Source organism: Metopolophium dirhodum, chromosome 7, assembly GCF_019925205.1.
Source record: "Metopolophium dirhodum isolate CAU chromosome 7, ASM1992520v1, whole genome shotgun sequence".
NCBI lineage: Eukaryota > Metazoa > Arthropoda > Insecta > Hemiptera > Aphididae > Metopolophium > Metopolophium dirhodum.
In genome coordinates, this window is record NC_083566.1 from 34,249,604 (window position 1) to 34,268,235 (window position 18,632).

General features: G+C 31.1%; 1 protein-coding gene across 1 annotated transcript; it reads right to left on the reverse strand.

The window, feature by feature from the left end:
• Positions 1 to 16,658: 16,658 nt before the first annotated feature.
• LOC132948601 (uncharacterized) lies at positions 16,659 to 17,497 on the reverse strand. Its single transcript, XM_061019140.1, has 4 exons — positions 17,454 to 17,497; positions 17,044 to 17,189; positions 16,839 to 16,936; positions 16,659 to 16,721 (listed from the first exon to the last, which is right to left on the reverse strand). The coding sequence occupies exons 1-4, from the start codon at positions 17,495 to 17,497 to the stop codon at positions 16,659 to 16,661; spliced, it is 351 nt and encodes a 116-aa protein (XP_060875123.1).
• Between the last annotated feature and the right edge of the window lie 1,135 nt (positions 17,498 to 18,632).

Below are 18,632 nucleotides of genomic sequence, written 5' to 3' on the forward strand. Positions count from 1 at the left end.
GAAATAATTGATATTATTTCCTATGGTTGGTTATTTTTTAACCATATCTACCTAATAAGTGTACAGCGATTGATACTTAGATTTTTAAAAAAATGAGTATTGACTAGGAATTTATTATGATCAATGGTTGCATCATCATGAATGATGTTCTTTAAACAATGTGATAATAAAGAGGCAAATTAATTTTTACAGAAACAAAATGGTAAATTAATTATCATTCAATTTATTTTTACAAACTACTATGCAAGCCCAGATTAAGTGCGGGGATCGTACGCCGGGGCCCATTGATTGCGGTATAGCCCATATCTCTTTCTACAAACAATTTTTTAATACACACATTCAAAAAATAAAAATGTCCACATCACGAAAATTTAGTTTAATTTAAAAATAATTATAAATCAAAGGGACGCGATTGACTTACATATAAATAGGGTTGTAGGACACTTTGTACGGTCACCCACAAAAAATGAAAACCGCGGACAGTTTGTACTATTTCAAAAAGTAATAAAATGTACATGGCGGACAGTTTGTACTATTTAAAAAAGTAATAAAATGTACATGGCGGACAGTTTGTACTATTTAAAAAAAAATGTATTATTTGTTATTACAAAACACAGGTAGTTAACATATAAAAAAAAAAAAAATAATAATAATAATATTTATGGTAGTAAATTCGTCAATAATTATTCGTGGTATGTATTTTTAAAACATTCACTGTCACATAAATCATAATATATGTATATATTTAAAAATTAAACGTATGGCAAATTATTTCGAGCAATTGTAAATTAGTTATTATTTTACTTTCGTGCTGTACACAGGCATCATGAATTTTATTTTGTGTATTTTGGTTTTTTTGTCTTCTGTTTTTGTTCAAATGACTAGAGCATTCGTCTAATTGCAAAGACCTCAAAACACTCCAGAAACTTGGATTAGCCGATCCAACCAATTTATTGAACGAACTGTTCCATCCTTCACTAAAATTATTCGTCCTGTGTGAGTTCTTAATTGTTTGGTGTCTCACATTCCAAATTTCAAGAGGGAATCTTGGTGCACCATTCTTTCCGTTAATATATGTTGATTCAAAATAAAATATTAATGGAAATAGTTCTGGAGTAAAAGTTAAATACATATTAACTATTTCATTAGGTATTTCTTCAACTGGTAAAAACGCTAAAGATGTTATTATTTTACATTGTTTTGCAATTTGTTCGTTATCTTTATACATTTTGGATAATCCTAAGTTTTGTATTTGTCTCCATACACTTTGACACAGATGGAAAAAACAGCCCTGAATTTTTACTTGATTAAAAACTAAGCTTATGGCATTTATAACTCCTATCTCAAAATCAATGATTATAGTTTCTGGTTTAACTGGAGACCTGTTCCGAATAGAAGCTAAAATAACATTGGTAAGCATTTCTTCGTATGTTGTTTGTAATTTATTTGGGAGGAATGCATAAACACATGTAAATACGTTATCTTCAAATTCAGCTCTTATAACGTATAATTGAGCGAAAACACTCGAACATTTAAAAGTTCCATCCATAAACCATAGTGAGGCTGATGACAATATAGTTAAGGCTCGAGAAGTTGCAAATATCAACATTCTATTTTCACTTTCGCTGTCGTAAATTAAAAATTCTTTTGACTCACCACCCATAGTTGTTTTCCATTTCTCGGGCAATACAAATTGCATACTCCTAGGTTCTTCAGGAACATTTTTACGACGTGCTCGACGGATAGTTCTACGTATTGAATCAGTATTTTATCTCATCTTTTAAGATATATTTCCCGGTTTATTTATACCGTACAAAACGTCCGCGATCGAATTTTACCAATTTATTATCACCGTACAAAGTGTCCGCGATCGATTTTTACCAAATTATTTTCACCGTACAAAGTGTCCGCGATATGCAACTTAAACAATAGATAGTACAAACTGTCCGTTTACCATAAATAGTGTTCAGTCTTGGTGCACAGCTAACCGGCTGTCATTAAATATCGACAAATGCAAATATATATACGCTTTTGTTAAATCGAAAATCCTATCAATTAAAACTACATTATTTCCAATTTAAATATTGAATTTTTGGCAACCTTTAAGGGCATAATTTTCGAGTCAAAACTAAATTTCTCAGCCCATACGGAAATGTTAAAAATAAGACAATGCGCAACCTAGGTTTTGTTAAACGAACTTGTTGATCATTCAATGATCATTTATGTAAGGAAATTGAAGTGATTTGAATCAGTTCAGAATAACTTTCTATGGTTTATTTCCTTTAACTTAAAAATTTATAGGCCTCCTCATGGTTCGGACGAATTAGTATAAAATTTATCAATCTCCCTCCGCTTATAAGTAGACGCACTTTATTACTATCCAAATTTTTACACAACTTACACAAGAAATAGAGATTTATTCTATCCCATCCCTTATAAAACAAATTATATGATAAACAGCCTCTCGAATATCTTATTAATGGCTGCGGGTGATTTTATTACTTTTGATTATGTTTAACGTATCTCATTTTTACATCTTTCTTTATTGTTATTTACCCATAAGTTTTTCTTCAAATTTATCTGCAACTATTTACAATTGTAATATGCATCTTAGCTTCTAATTCTGTTATATTTATGTTATCTTGCTGTATATCAGAGTTCACATACCATGTATACCTTTTACTATATGCTTGCGCTTATTATTAATAAATAAATACATTTATATTCATATTTATATTCAAAAAAATTACGTCAAAATGTTGAAAAGTTTTGATATGATACATAAACAAATGCATGATACATAATATGGTTTTGATAAAAAAAAGTTAATTGCGCCCGTATAACTTAAAAAATAAAAAAGTTAGACCCAATCTTAAAAGGGTATTTCTTCATCATTTTTGGTATACTTTCATATGACGTCGGCTGGACACTACACCTGGTCACAACACATTGTATAATATTATTAAATGGCGAATTTCTTAAACTTATCTATACCCAGCTGTATTATTACAGTTATAAATTATAATAGTTATATACATGAGTACCCCCCCACCTATATTATGACACCTTCGAAATCATAATGTAGGAAGGAACCTGTATACATGTGCCTACCACAGAATAGATAAAATTTTAATTTTATATTCAATTTATTGTATTATGCGCATATACTATAATGGTACAATTTATTTAAATTGATAAAAATCAGCACACCTATATTTTCACATGTCAGCTATGCCATTTTGGGGACTTAGCCCTTAAAACACGTTCATAGAATATTCCTTAAAAATGTCTTTTAGTCCTTACTATAAAATTTTAATAATTTACTACATTTGAAGTAGCTGCATTTTTTCAACTAAAAACCATTGAAATCTATATTATTTTTTTCTCAGACAATATGTTCACCAATATATTTCACGTGGATATAATATATTTATAGTTATAGGTACCTATATAATCGGACAAGTGTTAGCTCATGTTGAAGATATAAATGAATAAATTCAAACGTTCGGTTATAATTTATTTATTTCAGGCAATCGCGCAATGTATTCACCTAATTAACACAACATTTGAAAAAAAAAACATAGGTATTAATGTATATTATCAGTCATCACATCATACAATTCGTGTATAGGTACCTACCTACATCATGCGATTATATAAGCAATAAAGATTGCTCTGAACATTAGTTAATATGATTTATGATCATTTTTATAATTTTTATTTTTTGACAATTTTACACTTACAAAACGTGTTCTTATAAAATTTCTAAATAAATTACTATTATTTAACCAACGCGTGCGATTGAATAAAATATGTAAATTGCTTTAAATCCACGGAAATATATTATTTATTGTTTGACTAAGTTATATGTTGTTCACGATACGCCGAGAGTATCAGGGGTGAATTGTGAAGGGGGGTAATATGGGGTGATCGGCATTGACCCCTCTACTTTGGGGGAAGAAACAAACCATTCAATGTAGTTTACAATTACAACTGGGAGACGAATTCCTCTTATTGTGTTACCCTTTATATATTTGTCATTATTATATATATAGGATGTGAGTGTATTTGTGTATAATGCATCCACTATATATCCGTCTATCCATAGTATATTATTTATATTTCGATCGTCTGTGAGATATATGCTACGCGTTTCAGCATATATTATATAGCCAATAATATTTATATAATTGCAATTGAGCCGTATTGGCGACTATTATACATAAATTATGCTCGGGTATACTCGAAAACTGGTGGCTGATTTGAGCACGGTGTATTTTGTTAGGGCTATCTACTAAACTATACTATATAAGGGCTCGCGAAAAAAACTCTTATGATGTTATTCTAAAATCAGCCACTATAGTTTTCGTATCCTCGACTATATATAGATACTGATATAGGTATATATATATAGATGACTGTTCTATTATCGGATATCAATTATTCATCTAGTTCTTATACGTGTAATATAGATAACGTGTTATGGTAAGTTTCCATTGCAGCGTCTGGACTTATAGCGTCACTACCGGTCGCGGGTCCGGATCATAGATAATATAAGAATGGATAGGACATGCCTATACCAGTTCCATGTGGGGCCGTGTGCTTTTTCGGGGGAGAGAGAACGTAAAGAGAGAAAGACGGGCTTTTTAAGGTTATGTGCAAAACTATTTTATTAAATAATAATGATAACATGATATTTGTCAGTTTGTGTTTTGATTTTTGTGCCACTTGTGCCTGGAAAATTTCTCTAAACTTTGTTAAATATTTAAAATATTAAAAATATTAATTATTATTTATCAATTATATCATATCAATATTTGCCCCACATAACCTTAAAAATACTATCACTAAAGTTTCATGTGATAAGTTCTTAATATGTCCTATCCATTCTCATATTATCTATGATCCGGATACATAGGTCGGGGTCTTATATATATACGCGACGTCTGACGCGGCCGTGCCGTTCCACTGTTTGACGCTGCTGCAGAGAAACCGTAACACTTAAGTTATTCATACATAGGTATTAAATATATTTATCAGTTCATTAAAATATATTAAAAAATATGACTCTGCAGATAAAATCGTGGAGGTTTCCTGCAGCTTCGCGACCAGTGGAACAGCACGGCCGCGTCAGACGCCGACCCGTGTCCCACCGGTAGCGACGCCAGAAGCTGCGGGGAAAACGTACCTTTAGGTTTTTGTGCATTCGCCCCACGTACCTAGATGTTGGTATACCTATGCCTTCTATAACCAATATATTGCGGCTGGTGAAAAAATCTAAATTCGCCTAAACGCGCACGTCCCGCAATGGCCGAATATACTATATGTATCAATATAATTCTATGGTATATTATTGTGATTGTACAAGTCGTAATTATTTACTCGGTATAATTATCCACAGACATTCGTGTCCTGAAGATAATATGTCAAGTCTTTTGAATATACGATTATAGCACAATACAATAAAAATAATAGTAAAACAGTAATATTAATATTCAAATTATTTGATAATATTATATTTCTGAATGTGTTGTGGAATAATATTTTAGCTGGAATACATTTCTAGTTAAATTAGAAAATACATATTACGTAGCATAAACGTTTGCGTTTAATAAAAATGCAAAATAAAAGTTTCGTTTCTTAATTCCTTGATATTATACGAAACGAATTTTGTGCTCGGAAACTATTGTTTTAGCCGTTTTAGGGCATTCAGAAAAAATGCGATTTGCATCGACATCCGCTCCCAAATTATTATATTTGATATTGTATGATTGAAATATAATATTCCACGAATGAATAAATAAATATAACCAATGGGTAGATGTACTGTGTGTAATATAACCAGTGCGAGGATACATAAAAAAAAAATGTATTCGGTCCCGGGTTTGGGAAACCCTGTTTCGGCGCGCGTGCAAGAGAGCGAGACGTCGACGGAGAGCGGACGTCTACCACGAGCGGTCTAAAATATATTACGTCTATGTACATAATCTAATGTCATAGCGCAGTTCGTGCAGGGTTCGCCACATACGACGGTAATACAATATAAGAACGAGGAACAGAACAACGCACAGTGGAGGCCGCAATCATTGTCTGTACCTATAATAGGTATCGCGGTAATTCGGGGAGAGAGAAAAAAAAAACAATAATAATCATCATAACCGCGAAATCCGAGTGAGATGTGTGTCGTCATCGAATCGCGACTGTTATTATTTTATTATGGTATACATTATTATCATTCAAAAGCGAAACGTTTACGACGACGGCAACACGCGGTCGCATCGTCCTGTGGAGGGGGGTCGTCGCCGATTGCGACGGGTTCGTAGGCCGTCGCCGCCGCCGCGTTCAAAACGTGCGTTCAAGGTTTGTCGGGAAAAAAAAAAAACACATTCGTCGGGCGGATGTGCGTGCGTGTACAGACAGTGTAGTCGTCGTCGCCGGCGTCGCGCAAGTCATGCACGGCGGCGGCGGCGGCGGCGGCGGCGGGCACGTTTATTATTATTATTATTACGTTTTTTATGTAGTCGACCGGTAGTTACGTGCGGCGTCGCAGCGCAACGTTGCCGGATTGCCGCCGTCGCGCGTCGTCGTCGCCCGGCCGGAGACGATGTGCGTGTGCGTGCGCGCGTGTGTGTGTGTTGTGTGTGTGTGTGTTGTGTGTGTGTGTGTGTGTGTTTGTGTGTGTGTGCGTGTGCGTGCGTGTGTGTGTGTGCGCGCACCAGTATTTTTTTACGTTCGCGTTCGCCTTTTACCGCGCAGCAGTAAAATATATTATTATACCCCCCCCCCCCCCCCCACACACCCCAATTTCGCGAGATTTTATACTCTGAATGATTTTGTTCATCAAACCGGCTTGTACGGCGAGATGATGACGATATAACGAAAAATGAGTAATAACAATATACATAATATGATGGTGATTAGTTAATAAATCAGAATCATTTATTTGATCATTAATTGTATTAATCCCGGGTAATAATGCCCTTGATAACCTCTGCCTTATGAGAATTGCTGATAACATTTAGTTACATAATATAATTTTATACGCATCAGATGAAAAATGTTGATAACCCATATTGTATAGGTATGAATGTATATTATGATACCTACTTAATACTTTTTTGACGTCCGTGAGGATTGAACCGTTTCTGTTGCATTTGCATAGGCGTATCGCGATGAATTTATATTGGGGGCTATATGCTCTGATATTTCTGGTAGGTACACACAACATAAATTCTAAAAATGTAATTAAAAAAAAATGTACGGAATGGGGAACTAAACAAAATTCCAGTGGACTATACAGCCCCCTTAGACCCCCCTAACCCATTCTACGCCTATTATGTGCTTTTGTAAAATAATTTTCTAAACACTCGTTAAAAGTCATAATACCTATTATTCTAACCGAATACAATGCAATTTATTTAGTTATATTGTAGAATTTAAGAATAAATTAATGACAATAATATATCTAAGCATAATATATATATGCGTTGTCTAACGTTGATATTCACTATACAGCATTGACAGTGATTGACACATATCTAGATTATATATATATATATATTATACAATGAAGCAGGGTTCAGACTACAAAGCCTTAATATATAAATTATATATTATATCATTATTTATTATATATCAATATAATATAATATATATTATACATATTATCATACTAGCTGATCCCGTTAAATGTACAAACTGTATAATATGACTCAAACTCTGTTCAATGCCTTATTTAATATTCGGTGAATGATGTTCTAGATTCATCTTAACTTTTCTGTTGCCCGGAATAAAAATTCTTATTCGCAGCAGTATATATATATTGTCAGGTAGGCAATCTACCCCGTGCTGCAGTAAGTGCAGTGTGATTTAACTCTAAAGTATCAAAGTTATACCAAGTTTGTCGTTTTCACTTGATTCCACCTGCGGTGGATTAACCACCGATGATACATATAATATCAAAACACTGCAGCGCACAAAAAAATTAAATGCATTGAATGAATACACTCTGATTTCACGGCAACCAATAATTATTGTTATACTAATAGTTTTAAAACCCATGGCAACCATTTATAAACAAAAATTTCCTAAATCCCCGTTTGAGCGCATCCCCTGGTTGGACGTAGGGGTATGATTTGAGAATCTAAACCATCCGAGGCGTCGCCCAAACGCATACAAAAAAAATTCATTCAAATCGGTTCGGCCGTTCTCGAGTTTTAGCGAGACTAACGAATAGCAATTCATTTTTATATATATAGATTGAGGCTCTCTAGCCCGGGGTTTATAGGTACCTATATAATATATTGTATGGGTATTATAGGTATCCAAATATAGATTTGCTGAACGAGTGGTAAATAAAATGTATTGATTTTACTGCAATGATGATGTATTTTATTTTATTTTATATATTTTTTATTTTTTCTATTTTAGTGTTATCACGTTTTGGAGAATAAATATTTTGATTCAATCTTCGACATCGCGAAATTTTGTTGAAAATATAGGATACTCTCCTAAAATGTACTTAACAATCGGAAAAATAGTGGGGAAACGGAATATTTACGCAACACCAGATCTATATCTATACCAAATCGATTTTGTGTTCTTGTAATAGGTACAGAAAGTAATAGTCGTAGACTTGACATTTTCAATAAATACCTAGGTAAGATGTAATTATCAACATGATTATATATTTTACATATGCGCCTATATATAGACGCGCCATTTATATATAGCTATAGATATCATGTATCTGCACTCTGCAGTATGGTTGAGGAAATTTGACCAATTGACATCCTCGGTGAAGGCCATTGTAGTATATATTTTAAAGGTGATGGGAAAATATTAATTTTAAATAAGGATATAAACACATAATATTGTTATATTTATAAGAATTTTCCCCTAAAGTATATAATATACATTGTGCATTTGTATAGTTCATTTTCATTTTTATTGGCATTGGCAGGTTCATCTGCACTTTATAATATATATATTTACATACAAATTAGCATTAGATATGAAAAAGTGTATAATATACCTATGGTACTATGGATAGCCTGTATTGGTGGACGGTGGTACAGAGGTAGACATGATGAATGCGTATGACACGTGGTCGTATACTCGTATGCATATAAATACGAACCATCATCACGGTGGAAAATGTCTAAATTACATTTTTCCAGAGCGTTCCCCGTCCTTGAGAATAATGCTGGCCAATGTTGTGTCCTGCATGAGTCCAGCATCTACAATCACGAAGATTATATACACATACGCTGATGTACGCTGGTACAGATACATAGATTTATGACGTAGGGGGAGAATAGACGAGTTCGATTTCCCCAAACGACACGATTTTGCACGGCCATGTTGGCTTTTATATAAAACTATAATATAGGTAATTATAATGTATATATAAATATCAAATAACTAACATAATTAATTATGACCCTCATAATGAATGATCCGAGATAGTTTTCTAATAATGAACTTAAAAGTTTACATGATCAGGTTAGGTTAACAAAATAACAAATACCTCATTAGAGGATAAATAGTATATTGTTAAAGGTTCGAATATCATGCAGGCTGCAATGTATTATTAACATTTTAACTCCAATCACTCGTAAAAATATAATATATCATGTGGGTAGTGATGATTAGGTACCTACGCTAAACTTTTTTTGAATTTTCAGAAATGAAAACTTACGAAGAATCTTTTATTCGGTTTTCAAAAATTGGATGTTAGTATGTTACCGATAAAATGTTGTACCTATATACATTTTTATTTACTAAATAATTTGCTGCAAATGTTCGTGACTTAAACGAATTTTGTAAAAATTTGCGCAAATCTTATATAAAACATATGTAACTAAATACTTTTGATATTTTATTATTGGGTAATAATTAAAAACATATGAGGACCATTGTAAATATCGTCAAGTTGTAATACTCAAATAATACAAATATTTTATAATACCTACATAAATCAGGGAAAAAACAAATAAAAATCGAAAATATAAAATCGGTTATATTATAAATATATTATATTAATATCTCTATGTATATTGTACACAAAGCTAGAATCAAAACATTTATAAAACTTCCTCTATCATGTCTATAGTAAATGCTAATATGAAATATGAATATTTGTTGAAAACTCCATAGTCTATATATATAATCGCATCCATATTCCATATGGACAAATAAACAAAATCAATTTTGTCAAAAAATGCAATAAAAAAAGAAAAACCGTGAAAACCCGATCTATATACTATGCAGACATTTATACAGTTAAATAGCTACTATTATATATAGAAAAAATCTTTTGAATGGGCTACGCCGCATCGAAGGATATATAATATACGGGTACAGAAGCTCCCAAAATATAATAGCTTATAATCCAGCTTATTACAGCTTTACGCAAATTAATATAAATTAATACTCGTGTAAGTCGTAAGTCAAAAGCATGGTAAATACGCGGGTAAACTTCATGTGCACAAATGTAAAGGTACCTATTAGTAGGTCCATAAGGCATATACCTTAAAATATTAAACTGTAGTTGGTCCCTGATACAACCAATATGTAAAACTGCCCCTAGCTTTTTGCAAATTGACTTGGTAATATAAAATGACGTATAATCTTTGAAATGTTATATCTAAGGCTATACCCCTATAGCCCCCTCCCCCTTGTCAGCTTGTATCCCCAGTGCCCCTGTAGTGCTTAGGTATATATTTATAGGTACTATTGATAATTGTATTGTCAAAGTCAAATATTGATATTTTTAACGAAAATAAACTTTTCTTAATATTATATTTGTGGATGGGAGGGTTAGAACTGTGGCGTGAAAATTCTGAACATGTCTGCACGAGTGCGTATTATATAAAAGTTGGCTTATAATTTACCATAGGTGATAGGTATAATATGATGTCTATGCTTTATACTGTTGTTATTTATTGTGTCGCTTATATATTTACGCTGCACGCGTGACTCGAATTCCGTCATCATATTATGTACTGTACCTATATACACCGCGTACGAAACGGTGACACTCAATAATTAGGTATATATTCACTCGTACAATAGGTGTTTATACAAATATTTAATTTATTCATAACGATGTACCATGTACGATATACCTACGACCTACCTGTATGTTCCATAATATACTTATTATACTTGACTGCAGTGTTAGTATACTCCACGCGTGTTACTGACCGCCATATATTACAAAATATAATTTAATATAGCTGTATAGGTATATTCGTATGTCTCCTCAAACCTGATGCATATGAATACATTTTGATAGAACACGAACGACGAACGCGTTTACCTTGAACAACATTTTCGTCGATATTATATTATATTATCGTTATTATTATTAGTATGTAGGTATATAATGTTATGGTATAGCAACCTGTTGCAGCTTATGTGTACCCAATATGTAGGTATCTATGTACGGTATAACTCAATACCTGGGTATGTATATATAGATTTAGATTTGTCATTTGTGTAAATCGTTCGATATAATATGCTTTTATATGTTCCAACCGAACCACTATTCGTCATAGGTACTCATCACTATGTATAGGTAGGTACTAGGTATATACTATATAGTTATATATGCTCACGGCTCACAATTAGTTTACAATGGTAAAAAAAATGCCAAATTCAAAATTCAATGACGTGGAGTAATCGATCATACGTTTTTATAGATAATATGCTTATTAATTATAATATATGTTTGATACAATGTCGATGTGTATGCGATATTATACGATGATAAAAATTTTATAATATATAAGAAGATTGCCGCGTAATCTTTTATAGCCCACATTAGGTACCTATAAGCTACAGATAGGGTGGTGTATACAGAAATTAGAAACACCACATACGAATGAGATTTTCTAAACAAAAATATAGGTACTTCATGATCATTTATTTTTTAACCATGATAATTCATGTAATTCATGTGGCCTACGTATTTGTATACAATCTATTGAATTATCAGGATTTTGCGTAAGTGTATGTTATACATACGCAGATTATATCACGAATCTACATAAAAAATTCAGTTTTTAGACTTTTTTTCGGAAATCTATATATTTCAACGAGTTAAGTACAGGTACAATGCTGCAATCAGAATTTTTCGGTCGGACTATTGGTTCCAAGGTTATAATCTTTTGCAGAAGTTTGGAATTTTCAGTATTTTACGTCTATACGCAAATTTTCCATGTATCTACACCCGAAAAAGTACCAACATTTTAAAACTTTATCAGTATGTAATTATTTATTTTAATGTATGCATACCTTTATACATGTACCTACATACATTGTACTGATAACAGATCACAATGGTTGGACTGAGACCAATTTTTTATTGTAGGTGTCGGGGGGGGGGGGGGTAATTTTTTTATTAAATCCCCCTCCACGAACATGATCGAATTACGCCACTGGCATTGTGTATAGGCAGCCCACATAGGTAATATATATACCAACTGTACTCAAGTTGGATAGTAAAGTTGAATGTCCGGCTTCCTGGTTGTCAAATTACACATAATATATGTTAGGTACTAATGTACTATATATGCAGTCCATAATATATATGCTTAAGTAATTTGGAAACAGGAAACCATTATTCATTGCTATATATAATCCGACCGGTTTGTTTCATAATTCGTATAAATGTAGATAACTAATTTTTTAATAAAATACATTATATTATATTAAATATCTATAATACCTCAATATATAGATATATAAATATGTAAATATAGGTAATATGTATTATAGAATTGCATAGTCGCAAGGTCTTTAGGTATATTATTATTTTCATATGTAACTATAAAAGTTGAATTAATTGTCACAAAAAAAAAAAAAATAAGATATGAAATAGGTAGGTACAGGGGCGTACCCAAGAAGGGGGGGGGCGTCAGGTCTGGTCCACCATTTATTGACAGAATTTAAAATTCTTAAGGTACAAACCACTGATTGTATAATTTGTATAGGTTAAAAAAATTTGGACCACTCTTTGAAAAATTCCTGGGTAACGCCCATAGGTATAATGTATATACCTACTATTATACTATCTGAATTTGTGTAAGGTGTAGGCACCTAAACAGGGTAAGTGTTACATAAGTACTTATATCATTATACAACCCGTTATTTATGATGAGTTACTGCTTACCACACGTCCACACATCATAACTGAAAGCTCAAAAGTAAATTCGTTAGAAATTGTTTAGCTGCTTTATTTATAAAAGTAATTAAATTACTATTGATGGTACATCGGTACAACAACTAAAAAATACTGCAACGTATAGACAGAACTAATACTACTATATAGTGGCCAACAGTGAATTTTATAGAAATATATAGGTTTCATCGAATGTATGCAAGACTATTTATTATATTATGATAAACTATACATTATGGTTTTATTCAAAGGTAGGTATAAAAACCCTGTATAAATATAAATATTATACTTACTAAATTACTATCGTCATATACACATGTAAGTGGATTACTACGGTCGTTAATATACGCATAAAAATTTCTAATAAAAAAAAAAAAAAAAAAAAATAGGTGTGAAAATGGTCAGAAAATGTATTATAAAAATGTTATATTCTACAGTGAATGAATCTGTATAGGCCACCACAAAAGAAACCCCTCTTTCATAATATATTCGTCTTCTTTTATATTGTGTGCTAAATAAAAGATATTCTTAACCTACAAATATTTACTAAGTACAATAACTTATAAATATTGCTTAAATATTGAAACGGATATCTATTATTAACTTAAATTCTTATCAATATTAATTATTTATTTATGACAATAAATCCATTTTACTAGACTATGCCTACTAGAGATTAAATATTTTGGAACTACAGTTGAATAAATAAATAATTGTACAGCGGTTTTATTCAAAGTAAATTCATACTAGCTAGTATTAATAGGTACCAAAATTCTTTTTAAATTGTATATGGATAAAATAAAATAAAAATAAAAAATAAAAATAAGATAAGATTAACATAAGGTACAATTACAATACAATAGAATGATCAAGATATTAATAAACTATGATATTATTATATAACAAACAAACTAATACAATGACTGTATAAGATTATAGCCAAGGGTTTACAGGCAGCATTGGTAACTTTTGGAGTGCTAGTTTACAGTCTTATCTTCAGATTCTCCATCATATAATTTATAGTCAGTAAGTCACTTGTCTTGCACTACACATATATTATACAAACAATTATTTTTAGATTTTAACACTGAAAATCAGAAATTTTAAATTTGATTTAAAATTTTTTTGGACTTATTCAAAAAAGCCAATTTGTGAATCTGATTATAAGAAAAATGTTGATAGTAAACACATTTATCTAAGTTAAGTAGTTTATTTTTTAGATTTTTTTAAAATATCAATATTTTTTTGAGTAAATTAATTTGGAACGAAATAACTTTTTTCAAAATATTTTTTTGGGGAATTTTCTGCCTACGATTAATAACATCTTCTCCTTGGTATTTCACAAACAATAATCTTCACAAAGACCTACAAATTCCTACACTCATTAGCAAAAGCCCATTACTCTAAATTTCACTCCAACTTAAACTCTCACAGTAATCCATTAATAAAGAAATTTTCTTCCACCTCACTTCCTGGCAATGTAATTAGAAGACTCAAAAGACAGTGGCCTAGAGACCTACTAAAATAAAAAATAAAAAAAACCACGACATCTAAAATGTACTCGGTCGGGTGGTGCTGCTGAGTGCCTGCCCACATAATATGTTAAATTCTGCTACTTTATATTATATTAAATATCCTATTTGCTCATTGTACATAATGTTGTATATAGATTGTAAATTACTTGAATGAATAAAAAAAAAAAAATCATATAATTTTAACAAATTTTTGTCATACGTTTAAGTAGCTTCGTTTTTTTATTTTCGTTAAGTCTTTGTGTTACATCTTGTATAATGTAAAAAAAATATTCTAAGCCCACATAATATTATATAAGTTATAACCGGAAATATAAATGTGTTAAAATGATTTTAAACGAATTATTATACAACCGTCGTGTCGCCTGATAAATGTCAATGATCATAAATATTATACTTATTACCATTACTATCGTCTATCACTAACTGGCATCTATAAACTATACATTTCTCCTGAAATAGTGAAATATATATGTGTTTAAAGGCAGGTGTATACTGTATGTGTAGAATATATGAATAAAATATAATATATTAAGTGAAATTGGAATGCATGCACAATGCACATAAAATCGTTATTTTTTTTTTTCAAACAAAATAAATTATTGTTTTAAAATAAAATCGTATTCATAATATTATACCTATGTGTTATAAGATTGTCTATACTAAATAATTTGTTTAAATTATAAAAAATTAAGTAGTTGCGCTTGATTTTTTTATATAACATAGGGAAAACCTGGGTAAGACGAGGACTAGAGGTAAGATCGTCGTATCTCGGAAACTGTTGAGTTTTTGGAAAAAATGTTTTCACAAAAAATGTAGTATAATGTTGGTTATGTACTATAATAATATTATTTGATATCAACAAATAACTCAAGGGACTACCTACGGAATTTTTGTTTGAGACCAATCATAATAATTATTAAATCAAGCACCTATAGGTATACCGTGTCTACTATAAACAGCTGTTTACTTTTAGTGGTATAATCTACCACTATGAATTTTTTTAAACAGTACTTTATTTATTTTTTTTCCCTATATTTTCATATTACTGTGTTACTATATGTTGATTGTCATGATAATATTATTACTGTTTTATTTTTGTATATTGGGCTCAACCCATTGAAATAAATAAATAATAAATACATAGATCAAAGTAAAATATCACAAATATTGATACGGTCTACGCTGAACAATGTACATAGAATGTGATATATTATATATAGGTATATAATTTGGTCTTTGAAATTAAATATGTTCTATTTACTATTTATACAAAAATATGCATATTATTATTTTGATTTGTACCTACCCTTGTTTAAAATCATTGTTTTAATATATACACTCCACCGTGAGCTATTATAAATGGTAGTTTAAGTAAAATGTTGTATATATATACAACCAAATGCTTAAAACTATAGGGTTAGGATTTTTATTTTGCTTTTTTTGGAAAATTTAGTTTCTAATGACATTTTTAATAATTTTAGGGTTTTTTTATTCAATATAAAAAAATTTGTTCCAAGATTATTATGAAATTTTATATATTCCACTAGAATTCGTAAACAATTTGAAATTGTAATTTATTTCATCTTTAAATTGAAATAGTAGGTAAAACCGAAATAAAATAGCAATACAATTTTTAACCAAACGTATGGCTGTTGTTTTTAAAAGTACGCTTAAAGATAATTCTACGATATAGCTGAACATTTATTAGATGTGCATAAATTATATTGGCAAAAAATAGTCGTTTAAAACTGCAGAGTGGATGATACATGAGGTATGTTAGGTATATACATGATATTCACATAAATAATATAATAAATTGAGTAATGTATCGGAAAGCCTGGAAATGGCTGGTCTAATTGCATGTCATGGCGCAACCGGCATGAAAAGGCAGTGGCAAAATGGCCCGGACGGCTATACCTGCAGGACTATAATATATATTATATTATTGCTGTAGAGCCACATAATTGGTCCTCCATCCTCCAAGGTTGTCCCGTATAAACCTATTTTGGGGGAAAATAAAATCATATTCTACTGTATCTCCTATGGTATAGTAGTTTTATATAGTCAAAAATCAACAGTTAGGTAAATATGGCAGCAGTACACAATAATAGACATACTTCAGATTCGAATATGTTCATGGGTCGATCGTCAGATTTTTCTCCCAACGGGCACATTATCGATTTCATACAAGTCTCGTGGCTGGTCAAAAAACAATCTGCATGTCCATAATATCAACAGAATATATAATATTATATCATAAAAAAAAAAATATTAGATAGTGTCGTTATAAAAACGAATCTTATCTGATTTCAATGGGTTTACTTTGACATTTTACGGTTTTCGTAAACGGCCATCTCAAGCAACTTCGGCATACTCTGCATTTTTTGTACATATTTTTTAGCTGGTTCATCGTTTTCGTACTGTGACCACAATAATATGCTCCTCCGGAATTATCGTCCGATTTCGGACTGAAAATATCGTAGTTTTAATTTTACTGGCTGCTGCAGTCAATAATAGAGGACCCCATTCACCAATATTAATATATTATATAATATAGCCTAATATGCGATACATACTATTGTGTTCCAACAATATTAAAAAACGACTTATATATTTACGATAGTACCTATATCGCGTGTCTGGCATTTAGGACGCGTTAAAAAAAAATATCAACTCGTGTCCATTACAACTTTATAATGTTTAAGACATATTTTTAAATATTATACACTTACTGTAGGCGGTTCAGAATACGATCGATTTGATTTTTGAACGGCATTGTGTACCTAATATATATATATGTGTGTATAGTGTATTCGGTTAATGTTCTGTACCAGCAAATATAATATGGAAACCAAAATTTACACGATTACGTTAATTTCGATACTCATATTTAAAGAAAATGATTTCATCAGTAGTAATATTATTATATCGAAACGAAAATTACAAATAACAAACCATAATATTTTTAGTCCAGCTGTATTGAAAACTATAGTTACGTATATTTAGCCACAATATCATATATTATATTATATGAAAAATTAACAAGGTGACTTTTAGTTATAGGTAGGCACTTTACATAAAAATGTTTCACCACACAATTAATTTACGTAAACAAAATGTATTTAAAAAAATTAAATCTGCTGGTAATTGTTTATTTGAACAGAAAATACAGTACGTCCTAATATTATTACCTTTAAGTACGATAAGAATAAATTAATTTAAACCCTAGAAAATATAGGCAGTTTGACATTGTTTTATACCAAACACCGTTGATTATGAATTATAGTATTCATAATCAATGCTAATACAAAACATCTACTTAAATTATTTACAATATTTTGACAGATCGCACGTTTAAAATATGATATTTCCATATTACCATGTCTGAAATAGCAAGTATAAACGCCGGAGTTCCTCGAGGTGCAGGGAGGTTATCTCCATTACTCTATAATACATCTTCGTATCCGACCCAGCGGCGCAACTGAGGGCGGGGGAAGCTTAACCCCCTGATTATATTTACTATAAACAAATCATAAGTTTAGCCGTATACAATATAGCCATATACAGGTCCATTTACTATAAACAAATCATAAGTTTAGCCGTATACAATATAGCCATATTATACAGGTCCAATGTCCCTACTACTCATACTACAGTATTACACGCTATGTGTACATATTATTATATGAAGCAAACGTTTTAGACCGTACAGCAGCAGTACACGTATATTGTTATTATATATTATACACGTCAGACGGAGATTCGACAAAGTGTTCGGAGTCGTGTTGATAATAATGACCTTAGTATAATAATGTTATCAACATCTATACGAACCGATGTCGCATGTATAATGCATGAACGCTTTTGTGAGGTTCAAGTGCTGCAGCTAAACAGTGTGCAGTGCTCGTGTG